Source organism: Aotus nancymaae, unplaced genomic scaffold, assembly GCF_030222135.1.
Source record: "Aotus nancymaae isolate 86718 unplaced genomic scaffold, 86718_ANA_hifiasm-v0.15.2.pri h1tg000139l, whole genome shotgun sequence".
Classification (NCBI taxonomy): Eukaryota; Metazoa; Chordata; class Mammalia; order Primates; family Aotidae; genus Aotus; species Aotus nancymaae.
In genome coordinates, this window is record NW_026988554.1 from 197,324 (window position 1) to 219,319 (window position 21,996).

Consider the following 21,996-nt stretch of genomic DNA (forward strand, 5'->3'; position numbering starts at 1 on the left):
AAGTTGTATTATTCTATGCTATTTTAAATGCAAAAAATGTGAAACTGTTAAATAACGATTAGCTTTTTATTTAGCTTTTATTGTACAGTCATGGAAAAGACAAAACAGAAATCCAAGTATGGAGTAAACGTTCTGTTCAGAAGTTGTCTTTATGGTCAATTTAGAACAAAATACTTTTCTCCTATTTAGATGGTGTCTGTTAGCAGAAACTTTCTTTTAGAAACTTTACTTTAAAAACCCAAGTCTTTAAAATCCGGCTCGGCTTTAACATGTAAAGTATTTCTACATTTTGTTGTACATTTACACACTACTGGTTCTATTGTGTGTCAAGTTCGCATCTCTCTGGCAAATGCCATTAAATGTGGAGCCACAGTCTTCAGAATACACCTGCTTTCCTGTGATAACGGCTTCTGTCATCAGTTGGTCCAATCACCGAAAACCTGAGATAAAGAAAAGATTTTTGAGCATCTATCTTAAAATGATGATAGTATCTTTTTTTTTTTTTTTTTTTTGAGACAGAGTCTCGCTCTGTCGCCAGGCTGGAGTGCAGTCGTGTCTGAGCTTACTGCAACCTTCTGTTCCCTGGTTGAAGCTATTCTCCTGCCTCAGCCTCCCAAGTAGCTGAGATTACAGGCATGTGCCCCCACACCCAGCTAATTTTTGTATTTTTCGTAGACATGGGGTTTCACTATGTTGGTCCGGTTAGTCTCGATCTCCTGACCTCCCAAAGTGCTGGGATTACAGGCATGAGCCACTGGGCCTGGCCCGATGTTAGCATCTTTTAAAGTTTTCTCCAGCCAAACTTTTATAGGTAATTCTTCAGCAGCCAACATTTTACACATGTTTTAGAATGGAATTTTCATTGCTAATGCAGCCTCTTCTCCTCTTTCCTATCTTACTAACAATGCCATGCAAGCTCAAGCTAGACTAGAAGACATCCCAGCTTCTTCCTTACCTCTCAAACCTCTCATTGTATGTACCTGCAAGACCTGAGTATTCTAGTCCCAGATTATCCCTTCTATCCATTCACTTCTCCCAGCTTCTCAATTTAGACTCAAGCTACCATTATCTCTCCCTCATCTCTAGACATAGCCTTCGAACTGACCTCCATAGTTTCAATTTTGTCTCCCATCTATTCATTTTCCACATAGCAGCATAAATAATTTTGTATATGGTAAGTAGATGCCAAAATAAATGTTTTCAATAAAAACTACACAGTGATAGATACGCTATAACAATGTTGAGTTGAGAGGCAGCCACCCAGGATTTTGTTTAAGTCAAAGTAAAAACTATTAGATGACTCTTAAATTTCTTATATAACTTCCACAATGTAAGGTAGGACGATGCATGATGTATGAATTGAATGACTTGAAGAGAGCTATTTCATAAACTATTTTTTCTAGTTACTAATGATAATTTAAGAAAATACAAACTGAACACTATTATAACCACCTGCATGTGTGTTGTTTCCTTTAAATGATAAGAGAAAAGCTTTTCAAAGGGATATGTTACCTTTATAGTAATACTAGTTTCCAAAAAAGTAAAACAAAATAAAAATAATACAAATTATAATAAAAATTAGTAAGAAATATTACTTATTTTCCAAAGATTGTATTAAAAGCAGGTCCAGGAAATGTATACAACTTCATATGTTAGTTTTATGTTTACAAAGGACGATAATAAATGTAGAATAGATGTACCTAGAAGTAGATAACTATCAACTGAAATGAACTATCACTCCATGTTCTTTGCTCCAAACTTACCACATCTCAAATGTTCTGGTAATATGACTAGTAAATGAAAGCACAGAAGAAAACGTCTAAATGTGACACTTCAGAATGTTAAAGCACCCTTACATGCAATACCTCATGTTGTTCACATAAGAACAATGTAAAGAAAGTACCATTGCTCTTTTTATACTGATGTACAGGTATCATGCTGGGAGTGGTGGCTCACACCTGTAATCTCAGCACTTCAGGAGGCTGAGGTGGGTGATAGTTTGGAGTTGGAAACCAGCCTGGGCAACATGGAGAAAACCCATCTCTACAAAGCATACAAACAGCCAATACAGGTGTATTGGTACACATCTGTAGTTCTAGCTACTCTGGAGGCTGAGGCGGAAGACTTGCATTATCAAGTGAGCTATGATCATGCCACTGCACTCCAGGCTGGGCCACAGATCAAGGCTCTGCTGAAAAAAGAAAGGAAGAAGGAAGGAAGGAAGCAAGGAAGGAAGGAAGGAAGGATCAACATGTTTAGTTGAATTTCTGAAGGCCAAAATTTTTATTTATTTATTTTTTTGAGATGGAGTTTCACTCTTGTTACCCAGGCTGGAGTGCAATGGCACGATCTCGGCTCACTGCAACCTCCACCTCCTGGGTTCAGGCAATTCTCCTGCCTCAGCCTCCCGAGTAGCTGGGACTACAGGCACGTGCCACCATGCCCAGCTAATTTTTGTATTTTTAGTAGAGACAGGGTTTCCCTTTGTTGACCAGGATGGTCTCGATCTCTTGACCTCATGATCCACCCACCTCAGCCTCCCAAAGTGCTGGGATTATAGGCATGAGCCACCGCGCCCGGCCTGAAGGCCAGATTTTTAAATTCACGTTTTCTGATTTCAACTTCAGACCTTTCTACATATTCCAGCTGCTTTTATTTACAGGTGAATTTTGTCTTTGCATTTACCACATAAAAAGATTTGCATATGATTTCAAATGAGATTTAAATAAGTTTAGAAATTTAAAAATTATTATGAATTTTGGACAATTAAAAGGCCAGGTGACAAATACTTTCCTTCCCCGTTTTTCAAAATCAATTAATGTAAAAGAAGAGAGGAAGCAAAAAGACAAAAGGTAGGGGGAAGGAAAAAAGAAAAGAGAGAGCTAGAAAGGAGAAAAAAAAGAAAACAAAATTAAAGATGAGGGAAAGTGGAGAAAGCAGGACAAAAGGAATGGAAAGTAAGGGAGCGTGTTTAAAAACTAATTCTATAAATAAACATCCTCACCCCTCCCTTACACATAATTACTCACAGTTGTGGAACTAAAAAGTGTTCATCTAGCCACATCCATAGGTTTCCCTGGGATGTAACATGTAATCCAATCCAACCAAAATGCCCAGGTTTTAAACTGTTCTGTATGAACTTCTGCAGAGAAAATGGTGTATTTATTCATTTATGTGTTTAAACAAATTGGATGTCTTCTACAGAGTAAATCTCTGTGCCAGGCATTAATAAAATATATTTTTATATACATTAGCATTTTCATAAACAATAGTAACTACCTTATGGCTAACACATGTTCAAAAGCAATGACAGTAACCTCCCTTGCTTCTTAGACAGTGAACCTGCACCTAGCAAGTTTTCCTTGTGCAGTTAGATCCTGTTTTTGATTTCTCACCAGCTCATCCAAATTTTGAATCACCAGTAAATGCACCTGTAGCTGTGTGCAATCACGCTGACTCTCTTTCCAGGTTTTAAAAGAAGTTGAAAAACAGTAACATTTCCCTTGGTTCAACAGCCAATCATTTGGGCACAGATAATTATGTCCTGAAGAAAACATAGGGTAAAATTAATTAAACTTTATAGCCAATTGGGAAGATATAAATATTATCAAATGTGATTTCTTGGAAAACAGTTTTCCAACTCTTTTTTTTTTTTTTTTTTGAGATGGAGTTTCGCTCTTGTTACCCGGGCTGGAGTGCAATGGCGCGATCTCGGCTCACAGCAACCTCCGCCTCCTGGGTTCAGGCAATTCTCCTGCCTCAGCCTCCTGAGTAGCTGGGATTACAGGCACGCGCCACCATGCCCAGCTAATTTTTGTATTTTTAGTAGAGATGGGGTTTCACCATGTTGACCAGGATGGTCTCGATGTGTTGACCTCGTGATCCACCCGCCTCGGCCTCCCAAAGTGCTGGGATTACAGGCGTGAGCCACCGCGCCCAGCCCCAACTCGTTTTTTGTCATTAAAGAAGCAGTTCTATAAAATGAAAATAATTTCCTAACCTGTCTATTTCCTGGAATTGGACAGGGTTTTGGATGATGGAGTAGGGGAGAACAAAGTCTGTGTATTCTGATCCCCATAATCAGATGAAGCAAATTATAACATTTTTGACAGTTAATTACCAACTGAAAAAGTAAAAGCTTATTGTTTAATTTCCTCCACTATCTGGTTCTAAGTCCTTTGACATTTCAAGATTGTCTTTGCAACCTGTATTTCATGTCTGAGAGATTACTTACTATTACTGGTGCATTGGGTACTTGTTCTCCTGTGCTTTTCATTCATACCTTAGTCTTGAATAGCCTCCTCTTCCTTCTTTACCCACTTTTTCTTTAATGTACAATTATATTTCCACCTCAAAAAGGAAGCCTTGAACCAGTCAATTTCTGCTGTCTGTAAAACTCAACACTTAGGTATTATAACTGATATCTTTGCTAAAGCAAACGACAAATAGTTGACATCCTAGTCACTTGTAAACATCTCCATATCTTCCACATGATTGAAAGGTTTGTGAGATGGGACTGTCATATTGATCTTTGAATCTCTTATCATTCAGCACTTTGTATGTAATAAATGATTGTTGTTGAATGTTGAATGGTCGGATTAAATATTTCTAAGTTAAAGCATGTCATATTTTCACTGTTAATATTTTAGTATATCAACTATAAGCCTAAAATTTTATTTAAAAATTAATTTTGGAAATTATATGTCCAGCCAAGCCTAAAAAAGTAACCTGAGCAGATATAACTTGAAGAAGGTTATTATGACCTAAATTTAGATTTATGAAACTTCATACATATTCTTAACTCATTAATACATGCTATGTGAAGGCAAGTGTTGCCAATACTGAAAAATTATAATTTAAAAAAAATGTGAAAAGATTCAAGATAACTGAATTGTAATTTCAGTTGTACAAATACATAGTTGTTTGCTAAAAGGTATAAAATGACCTCTAATTTACCTCTCAAGTTACGATTTGAGAGGGGATATTTATTAATGATTATTAGTGAGAAGCTGTCATTTAGATGAAATAATTTTATTATGTAGATATTGACAGACTGGTCAATGAAGTACTACTGCAGTGCTGCAAAACACGATAAAAATATTCCAAATGATCAGTGTAGCATGGTCAAACACCAAAAGATGCAAGATGTGGACACTAACTGTCCAAAAGAGTTATTGTCGGTAACTCAGCTTTAAGTGCTATCTTCTATAAGAAGAAGAAATACAGGATGAAAATTCAGAAAAGCATTTATTGAACAATACTTTGCATCAGTTGCTCTCTTAGATGCTGTACATAATAATAACAACATACACATACAGCTGTTGTCGTGGACCAGGCAGGTTTCTAAGCATCTTATAGGCATTTAGTTTTAAAAATAATTTTGTAGAGTTTTTTATGTTATTTTATTTTATTTTTTTATTGTATTTTAGGTTTTGGGGTACATGTGAAGAACATGCAAGATTGTTGCATAGGTACACACGTGGCAGTGTGATTTGCTGCCTTCCTCCCCATCACCTATATCTGACATGATGTCTCTCCCCCACTCCCCACCCCCCGCTGTCCCCTCCCCTATTTCCCCTCAACAGACCCCAGTGTGTAGTGTGCTCCCCTCCCTGTGTCCATGTGTTCTCATTGTTCAACACCCACCTATGAGTGAGAACATGCGGTGCTTGATTTTCTGTTCTTGTGTCAGTTTGCTGAGAATGATGGTTTCCAGGTTCATCCATGTCCCTACAAAGGACATGAACTCATCGTTTTTGATGGCTGCATAATATTCCATGGTGTATATGTGCCACATTTTCCCTGTCCAGTCTATCATCGATGGGCATTTAGGTTGGTTCCAGGTCTTTGCTATTGTAAACTGTGCTGCAATGAACATTCGTGTGCATGTGTCCTTATAGTAGAACGATTTATAATCCTTTGGATATATACCCAGTAATGGGATTGCTGGGTCAAATGGAATTTCTATTTCTAGGTCCTTGAGGAATCACCACACTGTCTTCCACAATGGTTGAACTAATTTACACTCCCACCAACAGTGTAAAAGTGTTTCTATTTCTCCACATCCTCTCCAGCATCTGTTGTCTCCTGATTTTTTTTTTTTTTTTTTCTCTTCTGCACTTCGGTGTTTTATTCTTTTTCAAATCTCAGGCTTATGCACAGGTTGGAAGAGCATTGTTAAAATAAAAAATGGACCTAAAGTGGCTTGGCTGAGATGGCCAGTGGGCCACTGAGTGGTGGGGCCCAGGTCCCACCCTGTTGCTGGGAGAGTCCCTGGAGCCTCTTGGCACTATGTGGCCTGTGTGCACCCCAGGTGACCAGGTCCGGAACCCCTGCAGAGCAGAGCGACAGGGCAGGGGCTGGCCCTGGGGGGAGTGTCTCCAGTCGCAGGGAGAGTATCTCCAGCAGCTGCCCGCCACCCACTCCCGGGCCAGCTGGTCTTCCAGCCGTTGTGGCAGAGCTGGGGGCAGAGCCTGCAGTCTTGTTCCCAGAGGTCTGGAGTTGCCACAGGTGGTGTCACGGTGCCTCTGCGCCTGATGACCCAGCCTGGGGCTCCCTGGCTTCCGGGCCATACTCAGAGGATCTGCTCTGTGCTGGAGGCTGAGATGTCCAGGAGCCGCCAGGCTGCGTAGGGGTTGAGCTCGTCCTGGTCTCGGCAGAGCGCCCACACGTACAGCATCCGCAGCACCTTGTCCAGGTCGCCCTCCACCACTTCGCCTTTGGGGTTCCTGACCAGCATCACCAGCTGAGCCTGGAAGGTGATGATCAGCACCGGCCCTTGCTCCATCATCTTGCCCATGGCCAGATCAACGTTGTCGATGTCTAGGATGCGAGAATGGAACTGGAGGCCCAGCGCCTTGGCCTGCTGGATGGGGTGGGCCAGCTGGCTGTAAGTAGCTTCATAGCACCAGTCTTTGAGAATGTCAAGCTCTCCAGAAATCATAGCCTCCAGGACGTTGGGGATGATGTCATTCTCACACTGCTTCAGAAACCGGTCCTTGTCGAAGGCCGGGTCCACCTGGAGGATCTCCGTGAGTACCTCCGACATCTCTGTCTTTGAGAACAGGCCCCCGAGCGGGTCGGTGACCTTGTCCGTCAGGGCCCGGGATGCCCGGAGGAGCGCATTGTCGCTTTCGTCGTACTTCATCTTCATCTCGAAGAACCGGTTGAACACCACGTTGTTCTCCTTGAAGTCCTTCCACTGCTGGTACCACCTGGAGTCCTTGTGCAGAACGACTCCCAGGGCCTCCTCGTTTGGTTCAAACACTTTCTCCTCCTTGAACCTCTCTCCTGCAAACTCCGTCCTCTTCCGGAGTCGCTGGGGCCTTCGGTAGGGCCCTGTCTGCCCCAGGACACTGCCGTCAATTTCCTTCTTCACGGACTCCACCCCCTGGGAGAGGGCTCTGAAGGCCGCCGTCCTGCCCAGCTTCTCCCCGCCTTTGGACATCGACTCGGCTGACTGCTTGGCGGTCTTGGCCACTTCCCCCACACCCTCCTTGATTTCCCGGCCGAGATCACGTTTACTGACTTCATGAAGGCTCTCCTCCGCGGTGCCTGTCAGCTCCCCCAGCTTCTTCCGCAGCACCTCACTCGTCCGCACCGTTTCTGACTCCATGGTTTTGTATTTCCTTCTGGCCTCCTGGAGCGCATCTGATTCTTCCAGCCTCCTGGCTTCATCGCGGAATTTTTTTATACTTTCTTTCATTTCTTCGTTTTTGGCTAATTCTTGTTTGATATTATCTAGCAAGCCGGACAGAAAGCCTTTTCTGTTTCCAGAAGAATATGATTTGGACAGTGGCAGCTCTCCGCCCGGCTGGCGCATCTGACAGGCGGACCCATGGGGTAGGCTGTGACTGGAAAGAAGCTGGATTCCACTGCTGAGGCATCTCCGCGGACAGCGGCACCAGCCACTCCGCAGCGCCGCCGCCGCCATGTCGAAGGACCGTGTGAGCTTCTGTCTCCTGATTTTTTAATGATCGCCATTCTAACTGGCGTGAGATGGTATCTCAATGTAGTTTTGATTTGCATTTCTCTAATGACCAGTGATGATGAGCATTTTTTCATATGTTTGTTGGCTAAACGATACCAGAGAAGTATGAAAAGGAAAATTCAGAATATAAGACATTGTGCCCAACCATGACCTACCTTTTGACAAATAAATGGCAAAGAACAAATAAAAGGAGGAGACGAGGATCTATAAATTAAAAGAGGCATATTCTGTAACTGGTCTATACATTCAAGAGGCATATTAACCAAATGCAATTAAAGTCTTTGATTATAATTGTTAGAAATCCAATGAAAAGAAAAGAAAGACATTTTAATGCTATTAGAGGATATTAAGAAGTTATTGCTAATTTTGTTAAGAATTGTGGTAGACAGAATTCCAAAATGGCCCCTTAGATCCAGCCTCTGGTGCACATGACCTTTGTAATTCCTTCGTGACTATGGGTAAAACTGTGAATATAATGGAATGTCACTCACATAATCAGGCTATATTAGATAGCAAGATGACAGGATTTTGAAAACAAAAGAAAAGAAGAGTCCCCAGTCTGTTGATTTTGAGTTAATCTATAGAAAGACTATCCCAAGTAGGTCTGACTTAATCAGATGTAAGTCCTTGAAAGAGGGCTGAAGCCTTCACTGAACAGAAAGAGAACTCCTGTTGCCTTTAAAGAATTCAGCTTCCATGTTTCAAGGGGGTGTATGAGAGAGACACATGGCAAAGAAATACAGAGGCCTCCAGAAGCTTAGAGGAGTTACGGCTGAAAGCCAGGAAGAAAGCGGTAACCTATATCCTACAACCACACATAATTGTTCCAGCACCATAAAAGAGAGCTTGGAAGAGGAACCTCAGCTCCAGAAAGGTGGGTGGTCTGGCCAGCATCACATCTACACTGCACTCCCTGTCAGACCCTGAGCAGAGGACTTAATTAAACTGCGCCGTGACTCCCAACTCGTGGGGACTGTGTGGTAACAAGTATATGTTGTTAAACTGCTGAGTGTGTGATAATTTGTTATATACCAATCAAAAACAAATGCAGGAGTTGCAGTGATATTGATTGTGTTATAGCAAAAGGCATCTTTAGCTGTAAGATTCACATACTGAAGTATTTAAATATTAAAGGGTATGAGATCTAGTCACTACTTTAATATAATCTAGCTTGGGGGAGTGATGATGGTGGAGATAGGGATGGAAAATATTGATGTGGAGATGGAAAATATTGTACCTTTCAAACAGGTAATTTGAAAGGTAATTCACTCTTACTTTATATTTATATAATAAAAATTTAAGTATATAATAAAATAAAACCTTATTAAGTAGGTGTCATTATTACCCCCAGTTTACTGATGAAGAAATTGAAGTATATAGAGATTGTTTACCTCTACATACTGATACAACATATAAATATCAGAACTGAAATTCTAACCCTGCTAGCTTAGTTCTACAGCCTATGTTCTTTTTTTTCTTTTTTAATTATTGCACTTTAAGTCCTGGGATACACATGCAGAAAGTGCAGGTTTGTTACGTAGGAATACACGTGTCATGGTGGTATTCTGTATCTATCCCCCCATCATCTACGTTAGGTATTTCTCCTAATGTTAGCCTTTCCCAATCCCCCCCACCCCCTGCTATCTTCCCCTAACCCCCTACCCCCCAACAGGCCCTGGTGTGTGATGTTCCCCTTCCTGTGTCCATATGTTCTCATTGTACAACACCCACTTATGAGTGAGAACGTGTGGTGTTTGGTTTTCTGTTCTTGTGTCAGTTATCGGAGAATGATAGTTTCCAGCTTCATCCATGTCCCTGCAAAGGGCACAAACTCATCCTTTTTTATGTACAGCCTATGTTCTCATCCACTGCACTATACTGCCTCCACACTGTATTACTGTATTAGTCAGAGTTCTCCTTAGCCACAACCAATGGCATTTGTGTGTGTGTGTCTGTGTGTGTGTGTGTGCGAGAGAGATTTACAGTATTGGCTCATGTAATTGTGGGGGCAGGCAAGTCCAAAATGTATAGAACAGGCCCTCAGGTTAAAAACCTGATATTATATCTTCAGTCTGAAAAGAATAATTGATATTATATCTTCATTCTGAAGGCAGTCTGGAGGCCAAAATCCCTCTTCCTTTGGGGACCTCAGTAGTTTTGCTAAGACTCAGCTGATTGGATAAGACCAACCCACATTATGGAAGATAATCCATTTCATTCAAAATCTACAAATGTAAAATCCAATTTCATCTAAAACATATCTTCCCAGTGACATCTAGGCTGGTATTTCACAAACTGTCTGGGTGTATGGCCTAGCCAAGTTGACACAGAAAATTAATCATCACGGTTTGTTCAATCTACATGAAACATTCTATGATATAGTTATTATTATAATATCCTCATTTGAAAATTTAAAAAACTGATGTTTAATTTGCCTAAATTCATGTGACCAGTTGCCTGAAATCTCTTGATTCAAACGTAGGTCTATCCCAAGCCCACAGGCTTCCCACTACAGCCCACAGCCATTACACGTCACACCTATCATAGGATGCTTGATAAATACGTGGCAGGAAATCCACTATCATCCTGTTGCTGACTCACTAGGAAAAACCCCATTTTCTTCCTTGTAGAAATCACCATAACCCTCCTTCCTTTCAACCATTTGATATGCAGCAGTGGCACTGAGGAAGAGGATGTCCTTTTCAGTCCCATAGTGTGTAACGTGAGTGAATGCAGGAAGTCAAAACTACATTTATCCCTACGAGTAGCATATAACAAACAAAAAGAGCATCACCTGATAGACTGCTGATATTTACATTCTGAGAGAAATCCATTTTTTTATCTGTATTCAGTGCGAAGAAAAGATATGAGAAACATTTAAAAATTACAAGCAATCTAGATACATGATACTACGATACCAGCACAAAACGAAGGCATGCTAATAAAAATTGTGAGTTTCTCTTCTCCTATGCAGCCACTCCTCTTCCTCCCCAGATTTAACTACTTTTCCCCATATCTGTTTTCACTCCTTTAAGTGCAAATCACAATTCTAAATAATACATGCAATCTTAGACTTCATATATGATGTTACATTTTTGTATATTATTTTCTTTTTTTAATGGTCTTTTAAATTGATGTTCTTACAGGCATGGGCTCCAGCACCTAGCCTTGATCTTATTTGTCCTTGTTGCAGACCAAAAAAAAAATCTTTTGACCATCAAGTTCCTTCAGCTTCCTAGTTGCATTATTTATAGTTTGTTTTCATATGGACAGAATTCACTGCTGGCTAGGAACATACAACAGTCGTTAATTTGAAAAGTCTTTTAATTATATTCTTGGGCCAGCTTCATTCTATCTAAAATTAGCCACCCACCTCCCATGTTCTTTTTTGCTATTGTTTTTCCAAAAGAATGACTAGGAAAAATATTTATTTGATTACTCTTGCTTTAAATCTAAGTTAAAACTTTGAAGGCATTGGTACAGTAGAGTGTTTTTAGGTACATTGAAAAATCTGATGCTGGCTGGGAGTGGTGGCTCATGCCTGTAATCCCAGAACTTTGTGAGTCCAAGGCAGGTGGATCACCTGAGGTCGGGAGTTCGAGACCAGCCTGACAAACATGGAGAAACCCTGTCTCTACTAAAAATACAAAATTAGCCAGCATGGTGACACATGCCTGTAAGCCTCCTACTCAGGAGGCTGAGGCAGGAGAATCACTTGAACCCTAGAAGCAGAGGTTTCGGTGAGCTGAGATAGCACCATTGCACTCCAGCCTGGGCAACAAGAATGAAACTCTGTCTCAAAAAATATTGAAAAAAAAAAATTAAAAAACTGATGCTAATTTGCTTTGGGGAAAACTAAATATTTATGTAAAACCTTCCTTTAGGATTATGTTTTTACTCATAGTGTTCTGAAATTATCTATCTATCTATCTACCTACCTACCTATCATCTCTTTCTATGTGTTATCTATTTTGGTGTCCTGTTCTGAACTTAGTGGGTTCTTATAAGCTGAAAAGTCAGTTTTTTGGTTTCCCTTTTACTCTTGAAAAATGGTTTATATCACTTTTTCATTATTTTATGTCTACTTTTTTTTTCCACGTATTTTTTTCTTCTGGAAGTTCATTAAAAGAGCTATTGACCTTCCTGGATAAACAGGTGAATTTTGGTTTTCTGTCTAAGATAGCCTCTTATATTTATTTATGGGTTTTTTTCCTGACATTTTGCTCTATGGTCTGGGATATTTGGTTAGCTACCATGACTTTTCAGAAGAAAGGGCATAAGAAATAACCAAGCTACATAGTAGACCTATACACTACTCCCCTCTCTCACTCCAGAACCAAAACAAAGGGATATACATCTTATTGCACCAACCACCAGTCCATAAAGCAGGAGCTCTAGCTAGTTCTATCTGTATATCTCACTGTTTTAGAGGTTATTTTATTTTATTTTATTTTATTTTGCACGATATAGGGGTAAAAGCCACTGTGTAAATGGACCAACAGATTGACAAAGCACCAATCTGAAAGAGCATGGCTTAGAAAGTCTCGCTTAATTACTTTGCTTCATTTTTTTTTGGTTTCAAAGGTTATTTTATTTTCAAATTTAATTGCCAATAAGCATTGTATGTATTCAAGAATTACCTTGTTTTAGACCTTCATTTACCCTCTGACTCTCCTCTATGCAATGGAGCCCTGACTGAGCTTAGCCATGATGAACAGCTTCCATCTACACTGCAGCTGTCTTTTACATTTTCTTTGAACTAAGGTTCTCTCTACTGATTTATCCAGTAGCATTATTCCATCCAGCTTTCATTTTTTAAAAAAATTTTCTCCCCTTTCCATTCTATGTGCTTTAATTAATTTATTCTATTTTGTTATCATTTCTCGTTCTACGGATAGATTCTTGTGAGAGAGGAGATTTAAATATTCACAGTCAATACTCCATTTTGACTGGAAGCCGTGGAAAAATTTTAAATGGGTCAAAATCCAAGGACAAATTTTATAGAAGCACACATATTGTAATTGCTACTAGTTTATTAGAATAAATAATATGGCTAGAAAAAATATTTTTCCAACTAGTAATTCATCAACATGTCAAATTTTATTGATTTCTTCCCAATAGCATTTCTCTTAAAAAAAATTATTGCATCATTTATGTCATTTTACCATTTATACTTTGTTGAAGAGAAAACTGATTTACAAGAGAGCATGTTGGCCTGTAAAGATCATACTCAGTGTCTAACAAGCAACTGTCTACTCCTGAATTTTAGGAGCATTTTTAAAGCCATAATAATTAGTACAGTGAATTCAACTTCTTAGGATTGCTGGTTAACAGAAAGCAATACCTACTTAGCTAGATTCATAAGAACTAAAAAATAATTGTTTAACATTCAATGTTAGATAAGTGAAATTTTTCAGGTTATTAGTAATTGATTTCAGTATAGCATTGAACACATTTGAGGTATATGATTGATATTCAGAGAAAAAATACATTAAGTAGAATACATATTTGGTCTGAGAAAAGTCTGACATTTTCCCTTGTTGTATTAGGAAAAACACAAAATTGCCCAATTGCCCAATACAAAAATACTTCTTACTAAGAAGTAAAGAATCTTCTACCCAAAAGAAGTTGCTTTAGGACTCACCTATTTTTGGAAATCTCATCTCAAAAGCCCCTAAAATCTATTTCCTCTCATGTTATATGTAAGACAGTACTCATTTTAGCTCACAGGCTTAAAGGCAAGACAAAAAAATCAGAGAGACTATGAATTTCTTTGGTTGTTCAAATAGTATAGCTACAGCATACACATATAAATACCACTTCAGGAAGAAAAAAGTCTGGAAGTCTACCTAAAAGGGTTTCAAAGGGGTCTTAGAAAAACTATTTAAATAGTGATCTCACAAAGCAATATCAATGAGCATATACTCTTTTAGAAAAAAATTACTAAATTTTTATTATAAGATAACAAAGTCAACCTCTCTTGGGGGTTCTTTTTTTTTGAGAAGGAGTTTCGCTCTTGCTACCCATGCTGGAGTGCAATGGCGCTATCTCAGCTCACCGCAACCTCCGCTTCCTGGGTTCAGGCAATTCTCCTGCCTCAGCCTCCTGAGGAGCTGGGATTACAGGCACGCGCCACCATGCCCAGCTAATTTTTTGTATTTTTAGTAGAGATGGGGTTTCACCATGTTGACCAGGATGGTCTCGATGTGTTGACCTCGTGATCCACCCGCCTCGGCCTCCCAAAGTGCTGGGATTACAGGCGTGAGCCACCGTGCCCGGCCCTATTGGGGGTTCTTTATAAGAAAAGGTGCAGAATAGCCTTTCTTCTGTAGCTCCAGCCGAAGCCGCACGCCCGGCCCGGATCCCGACACCATGAGCTTCGGCTCGGAGCACTACCTGTGCTCCTCCTCCTCCTACCGCAAGGTGTTCGGGGACGGCTCCCGCTTGTCCGCGCGCCTCTCCGGGGCCGGCGGCGCGGGCGGCTTCCGCTCGCAGTCCCTGTCCCGCAGCAATGTGGCCTCCTCGACCGCCTGCTCCTCGGCCTCGTCGCTCGGCCTCGGCCTGGCCTATCGCCGGCCGCCGGCATCCGACGGGCTGGACCTGAGCCAGGCGGCGGCGCGCACCAACGAGTACAAGATCATCCGCACCAACGAGAAGGAGCAGCTGCAGGGACTCAACGACCGCTTCGCGGTGTTTATCGAGAAGGTGCATCAGCTGGAGACGCAGAACCGCGCGCTGGAGGCCGAGTTGGCCGCGCTGCGGCAGCGCCACGCCGAGCCGTCGCGCGTCGGCGAGCTCTTCCAACGCGAGCTGCGCGACCTGCGCGCGCAGCTGGAGGAGGCGAGCTCGGCGCGCGCGCAGGCCCTGCTGGAGCGCGACGGCCTGGCCGAGGAGGTGCAGCGGCTGCGGGCGCGCTGCGAGGAGGAGAGCCGCGGTCGCGAAGGTGCCGAGCGCGCCCTGAAGGCGCAGCAGCGCGACGTGGACGGCGCCACGCTGGCCCGCCTGGACCTGGAGAAGAAGGTGGAGTCGCTGCTGGACGAGCTGGCCTTCGTGCACCAGGTGCACGACGAGGAGGTAGCCGAGCTGCTGGCCACGCTGCAGGCATCGTCGCAGGCCGCGGCCGAGGTGGACGTGGCTGTGGCTAAACCAGACCTGAGCTCTGCGCTGAGGGAGATCCGCGCCCAGTATGAGTCCCTGGCTGCCAAGAACCTGCAGTCCGCGGAGGAATGGTACAAGTCCAAGTTCGCCAACCTGAACGAGCAGGCGGCGCGCAGCACCGAGGCCATCCGAGCCAGCCGCGAGGAGATCCACGAGTACCGGCGCCAGCTGCAGGCGCGCACCATCGAGATCGAGGGCCTGCGCGGGGCCAACGAGTCCTTGGAGAGGCAGATCCTGGAACTGGAGGAGCGGCACAATGCCGAGGTGGCTGGCTACCAGGATAGCATTGGGCAGCTAGAGAATGATCTGAGGAACACCAAGAGTGAGATGGCACGCCACCTTCGGGAATACCAGGACTTGCTCAATGTCAAAATGGCTCTTGACATTGAGATAGCAGCTTACAGGAAACTGCTGGAAGGCGAAGAGACACGTTTTAGCACCAGTGGGTTAAGCATTTCAGGGCTCAATCCACTTCCCAATCCAAGTTACCTGCTCCCATCTAGAATCCTCAGTTCTACAACCTCCAAAGTCTCATCCACTGGGCTATCACTTAAGAAAGAAGAAGAGGAGGAGGAGGCATCTAAGGTAGCCTCTAAGAAAACCTCCCAGATAGGGGAAAGTTTTGAAGAAATATTAGAGGAGACAGTAATATCTACTAAGAAAACCGAGAAATCAAATATAGAAGAAACCACCATTTCGAGCCAAAAAATATAATTCCATTGCTTTGAAAGAGTTAATGCTTAAGAGGGAATGATATGCATTATTTGACTTGATAAACAGCCTGTTCCTGAAACATAACACCTGCCACACCACTATGAAATGTCTTCAAGGCTTCAGTCTCATATTTAGTATTGAATAATTACATTCTCTAATAAGAAAACCACCCCTTAGATTGAAGTAAACTGCAGTCCTGGAGCAATCACAGATGAGTTATCTAAGAATACAGCTTTCTGACCTTCAGCTCATGCTTCACAGTGATTGATGATTCAGGTGCAGAGGAAGTACAAACTAAGGTGCTAAATCTGTGATCATCATCATTTGCTGTGAACTGAAATTATTCACACTACCCAGCCATTATCCAGCTAAATAATCTTACTCTAGATACCTAAAACATAAGATCACTGCCAAAGATAAACTAATGGTCCACACCCAATTCCACTCTGATAGAACTGTTTCACAAATAATAGGTGTTTGTTTAATGGACACTTTCCATCTCCCTCAATTCCATATATCCTTTTCTTCCATGCAGGAAAAAAAATAGTCTATGTAGTATTCTTCCCTTTTAAACACATTTTGGTTCTTCTCAAAAGAACTTACCCCTGTTAGCTCTCTTTGCTCAGTGGGTAAAATTAGATGCATGTTGACCATGTCTATGATTCGTGTAATGACTCATCCCTGCCCATTTCATATTCTTTCAATCCTGTAGGTTAAAAAAATGGCAGTGATGAATTTTAAGGGTTTCCCCCAACAAATAAAATAATGAAAAGAATCCCTAGACTTTAGGCTTTCAGCTTCCACAAATCCATTTAATTAGGAGAAAAAAAAACTATTAAGGATGTAGCTTTTCACCTTTGCTCTAGAAGCTCAGTAAATAGTTATTCCAAACTGCGATTAAGCTGAACTTAGATTTAGTAGTATAAGCTAGAAGTGAGTGTTTCTATGAGTGGAAAAAGCCAAGGTGTCATTTATGTGTCAGTTCATTTGTGGTGATATAGAATTAGCTTTTTCATGCCCTTACCCTTAGAATCCACTCATTCCCTTTCCCACTAGTCTAGGTCCTAAAGAGACCTTGCTTTCACTCTCTTATGCCTTTTACGAGTACTAAGTATAGGATATTTTGTCACCAGAACACAATGCTATTGCCCCAAAGTAAAAGAAACCACTTCTGGTCAATCAACACCACCAGCAAATATAAAAAAGAAATCTTTCTCTTTTCTAAAAGACTTCCCCAACATTTACCCCATGGCTGCACAGTTGGTGGGGTCCTGCCGGAGAGGAAGAGACACTCAGACCAGAGGAGGGGTGTGCATGCGCCTACTCGCTTGCTAGAAGTAGATTCTGGACAGTCAGCTCTTCATCTGCCCAACTGTGTAGCATCTGCATTGTCCAGTGTTTCACTTGTGCCAAGGCTGATGCAGGATTTGTTCTCTGTCCAGCAGTCACTTCTGCCAGAGCTGAAGAGTTGCCCTGTCTCTCTTCCGTGTCTCCTTAAAGAGCTCTGGTGATAAGGATATGATGCTTTTACTGAACTTTCTTATCCTAGCACATGCTTCAATAGTTCAAGGAACTTGAAAGATACTTTTCTCTTCCTTAACTTTACCCCATCCCTATCTTTACTCCTCACACTTACTGTAAGACATTAGTAAAATAAGAAATTAAAAGTCACACAAATCCCACCAAAAAAAAAAAAAAAAGAAAAGGTGCAGAATAAATACTAATTTTGCATTTAAGCATTTAATTTTTTTTAATTTAATATAATTTTATAATATGACATATACTGCTGGTCAGTTTAATTTACCAGTTTTGGGCTATAATGTATGTCTTATCTTGGCATTAAGAGGAATGAAAGATCAACGTTTATCTTCTGAAAATATTCAAAGAAATACAAATTCATTACTCACGCCAGAACAGGTCAGTCACTGTCATAATGAAAATAAGGATCGCAATGCATCCAAATAAGAGCAGAAGACAATAACATTGTGGATACAGGGCGAAATCTGAAATGTTGAATTTTATTTCATGAATTTTTAAATTCTTGTGATTTTTCACTTTATAAACATTTTTCTGTTTCATTTTTATTACAGAGATTATTCATGTTCATTTTAGATATGTCATTAGAATTTATGATGAAATGAAAATTTAAAGATAAAAAGTCAATAATCCCAAACCAAGGAGATACTATTATTATTTAATGTTTTGGATTGTACTGAGATGGCTTTGATAATTATTTGGTGGTGCTTTTGAAGACCTAAAAATGATGTCTTAAATTCCATATATATTATACATACAGATAAATATGACATATAGTTATACAAATTATATATATTTATTATAACATATTAATATATAAAATATAAATATATGCACTGTAAATGTATATAATACATTATTTTATATATGTAAATTATATAGAAAGAATAACATATAGAATATACATAGCTATGTCAGGCACAATTATGTGTTTTACTCAATTTAGTGACTCACTGTAAGACATAAAAGAGGGAAAGAAATATCTAGTAAAGTTCTAGTATATACCAGTCACTATACTGGGAATATTCACATTTTATTTCACCTTATACATGTGATACATTATGTTTTTCTGGATTTGGCTTTCTAGACAGGAATCAGTTTCAGCCTAGGCAGTATTAGATCTCCAATTAATGATACTTACAAGGAATCTATGCTATAGTATTTCATTGCATTAGAGTTGACAAGAATAGTTTCCTTACAGAGGAATAAACAAGTAACCTCTAGAAAGGGTAAACAGGAATATATATATATATTAATCCTCTTTCAATTTTATCTACTTTCTTCTACATATTAGCAATTTTGACTAAATTAGATGTATAGACTTTTTTCACAGAATTATGACAGGTTCCTTTTACATGCAGACATCATATGATTAGCATCTCAATCTAGAATCATTCTAGCCGATTTGCCAGGCTAGTGGCCAAAGAGAAAGCAAAGTAATTTGAGATACTCTGATAATTATTCCCTAGTTTTTATTATTTTATCTATAAGTAAGCACTTAATTTCATCATCTTGGTTGTACATTTCACAAAAAGTTTGTCTTCTAAGTCATAATAAAAGTGCTGTTTCTCATATCTAATTACTGCGTGGGTGCCTTACTTCAGTAGGTTTTATGGATTTACTGCATCGGATTAGCTCTATAGTATATACTTAGAGAATTTACTATATGTAGTGTACCTTTTGAAATTTACCACTCAGTTGTCTGTATTACTAAGTCCAAAATAGTTTTCTTTCTTTTTCTTACTTGTAGATATTTCTGCTGTTCAAGGAAATACAGAAAGACTTCTACTTAACTGAAAATCATCAAAATACATTTGTGTAATTTTATGAGGAAATACCAATCATAGGTATATGGATCTGCAGTTAACTGGTGATAAAGAACAAGTGCTCATTCCATACATGCCAGGGAGGGAGACTTTAAAGCCAGTGAACAGAGAGCTGAGTACCTGAAGCGCAGTATGCTGGCCTGCCCTAGCAATGCTTGGCTAGATGCCATTGGCTTACATGGGGCTATATGAACAAATTGCCCTTCAAAATCTTTTAATGCTACTATTGCAAGAACAATCATTGTATTATTTTATGTGCTTCATGAGAACTCAGGAAAATATTTTTTTCTGAATTAGGATCAAGATTAATTATATCTATCTTGAGAAATAGGTGTCACTTTATCTTATACACAATGTGAATTGAACAACTAGTCAGGCTTCCCTTATCTCAATAATAATAAGGAAGCTTAGAAGCAAATGTATAACAAGAACAAACATGCCTACAGTAACCTTTCTGGCCCAATTTATTTTCCCAGCCCTATCCTTCATTTATAATTTAAATGTATATTATCTTATATTTTATGTATCAATACTCAGATTTTAAGTCTCTGTACATATTTGTGTATTGAAAAGTAGTTTAAAGATTAAAAATAGTAAATTTAGTTAACATCCACATAAAAGCATCATTGGGTAGATTTTTCTTATTATAAATCAATGTACTGAGATTTAAGAAGACTAAATGCTTCTTCCCAGAGCTGTACATTTAGTCTGTGGGCTATAGGGTCTGACTCAATTTTCTTTTTTTTTTTTTAATATGGAGTCTCACTCTTGTCACCCAGGTTGGAGTGCAGTGGCATGGTATCAGCTCACTGCAACCTCTGCTCCCTGGTTCAAGTGATTCTCCTGCTCAGCCTCTCAAGTAGCTGGGACTACAGGTACACGCCATGACACACAGCTAGTTTTTTGTATTTTTAGTAGAGACAGGGTTTCACCATATTGGCCAGGCTGGTCTCAAACTCCTGACCTCAGGTGATCCGCCTGCCTCAGCTTCCCAAAGTGCTGGGATTACAGGAATAGTCACTGTGCCTGGCCTGACTCAGTCAATTTAATATCATTGGTACTAGCTTTTGCTGCATGGAAGTAAGTTACTATTGAAAAAGTAAACAATTGTTTCATGATATTAAAACACAAAAAGACCTTGAGTCTTCAGATAATCACAAAAGTGTCATTTTTTTGGTGGTGGGGGGAAGTTTGCATTTGCTAGATATAAAATGAGAGTACACCAGAATGTTCGATACATATGGCAGAACTGCCACGTGGCTGGTAATTCTGAATTTCTGGCCTATGTCATCTTAACTTAGGTCTTGACTATTTCAACAAGATCGCTTTCTAAATTCCTTTTAGACAAATTGAATTCAGGCACCAGCATGTTGTTTATCAAACTTGTCTATAGAACCTGTAACAGACCTTAAAAGCAAAAACCAACCACAGAGCAGCCCTAAGGAGCAAAGATTAACATTTTTCTTTTCTCCCTCTTCTCTCATTCCCAGTGGATTGTTCTACCAATCCTATAGAGCTTTTATGAAGATTAAAACTAATATATAGATGCTTTTTTAAGCTGTAACACACTACAGGACCACTGTTACTCCCACCACCACCACTAGATCTTACCTTCCAACTGTAATAGGCAACTTCGCAAAACATGTTTTCATAGATACCATACCAACATAAGTGTTTCCAAAATCTTTAAGTTTTGTAGGAGGAAGTTTCTGTAAAAACACAATTTTTCAGCCTTTTCTTTGAAAGTTATATTCTTTCTTATGCTACAACACGCAGGATTATACATAGTCATATTAGCATTTCTCTTACCTCATGGCTCTGAAAATGCCGCGTTTTTATTGTTGATGCTTTCATGAATCTAAATAATCTATCTTGGACAATTTATGACCATTTTTATATTTCTTCTTATGATCAGTTTTAAGATGTTAAAAATATTCAAAGATAATTCTCTTCCTAGAAGAATAATGCAATTTTAAACTGAATGGGGGGCTGGGAGGCAATATTCCTTCTTTTAGATTTCTGCTTGGATTTACAATGATTCTTGAAATTCAGCATCATATACCCATCTTCATTCTCCATCTCTTCAAATGTTTAATACATTATTATCCAGAAGATAGCACAAAGAACATGGAAACTAATCTCAACCTTGGATATGTCTCTTACGCCCAAGATACCAAAAGAAACTAAAAGGAAGACCAAAAATAGTCAAAATTTATTCAGACTCAGACGTCTAAAACCACACAGGATGTGTTGGTAAATGAAAACGGTCATAAGCTCGTTAATATTTGGCTATAATTCTGTGTATTTCAAGATAAAGGTAGCTAGTGTATTCTATTCTTTCCAACAAATGGACTTGTGTGTACCTGCCACTTGCGTGTGGTGTATTAGAAACTTAATAGTGAACAAGACAGACGTACTTCCTTCCTTCGTATTTTTTGTAAACAAGTAAGGGAAAAAATAAAATAAACCAAATAATCTCTAAAAAAACGAAACAAATTTCTAGGTAAATAAAAATTCAAATTTTAAATTAAAAAAAGTTAAAATAGTCATTTTGCTGTTTGGGACGTATCTGATGCGTAGGGTCCAAACAGCAATGGTTAGATGGGACAAAATAGTAAAATAAATGATCAAGAAGTCTCAAGTTAGTGAAAATAGGAATCGCTTTAAAAGAATTTAACTTTTTTAACTTTTTTATATCTTTGTTTGTTTTTCAGAAAATGCCTGACAGATTTTCCTTCAGTAGGTGTGGAAGTATATTTTGTGCCAACTTGG

General features: G+C 39.8%; 3 protein-coding genes across 3 annotated transcripts; 1 reads left to right on the forward strand and 2 right to left on the reverse strand.

Moving 5' to 3' along the window:
• Positions 1-376: 376 nt before the first annotated feature.
• On the reverse strand, positions 377-21,303 carry LOC135272866 (killer cell lectin-like receptor subfamily F member 2). Its single transcript, XM_064371580.1, has 6 exons — positions 21,236-21,303; positions 17,770-17,867; positions 10,785-10,832; positions 3,396-3,544; positions 3,030-3,142; positions 377-440 (listed from the first exon to the last, which is right to left on the reverse strand). Exons 1-6 carry the CDS (start codon positions 21,301-21,303, stop codon positions 377-379), a joined length of 540 nt encoding a protein of 179 aa, XP_064227650.1.
• On the reverse strand, positions 6,405-7,938 carry LOC110569376 (mitochondrial import inner membrane translocase subunit TIM44-like). Its single transcript, XM_064371571.1, has one exon. The coding sequence runs from the start codon at positions 7,931-7,933 to the stop codon at positions 6,575-6,577; it is 1,359 nt and encodes a 452-aa protein (XP_064227641.1). The 5' UTR covers positions 7,934-7,938; the 3' UTR covers positions 6,405-6,574.
• Positions 14,363-15,878, forward strand: LOC110569375 (alpha-internexin-like). The gene has a single exon (XM_064371581.1). The coding sequence runs from the start codon at positions 14,363-14,365 to the stop codon at positions 15,860-15,862; it is 1,500 nt and encodes a 499-aa protein (XP_064227651.1). The 3' UTR covers positions 15,863-15,878.
• Positions 21,304-21,996: the final 693 nt, after the last annotated feature.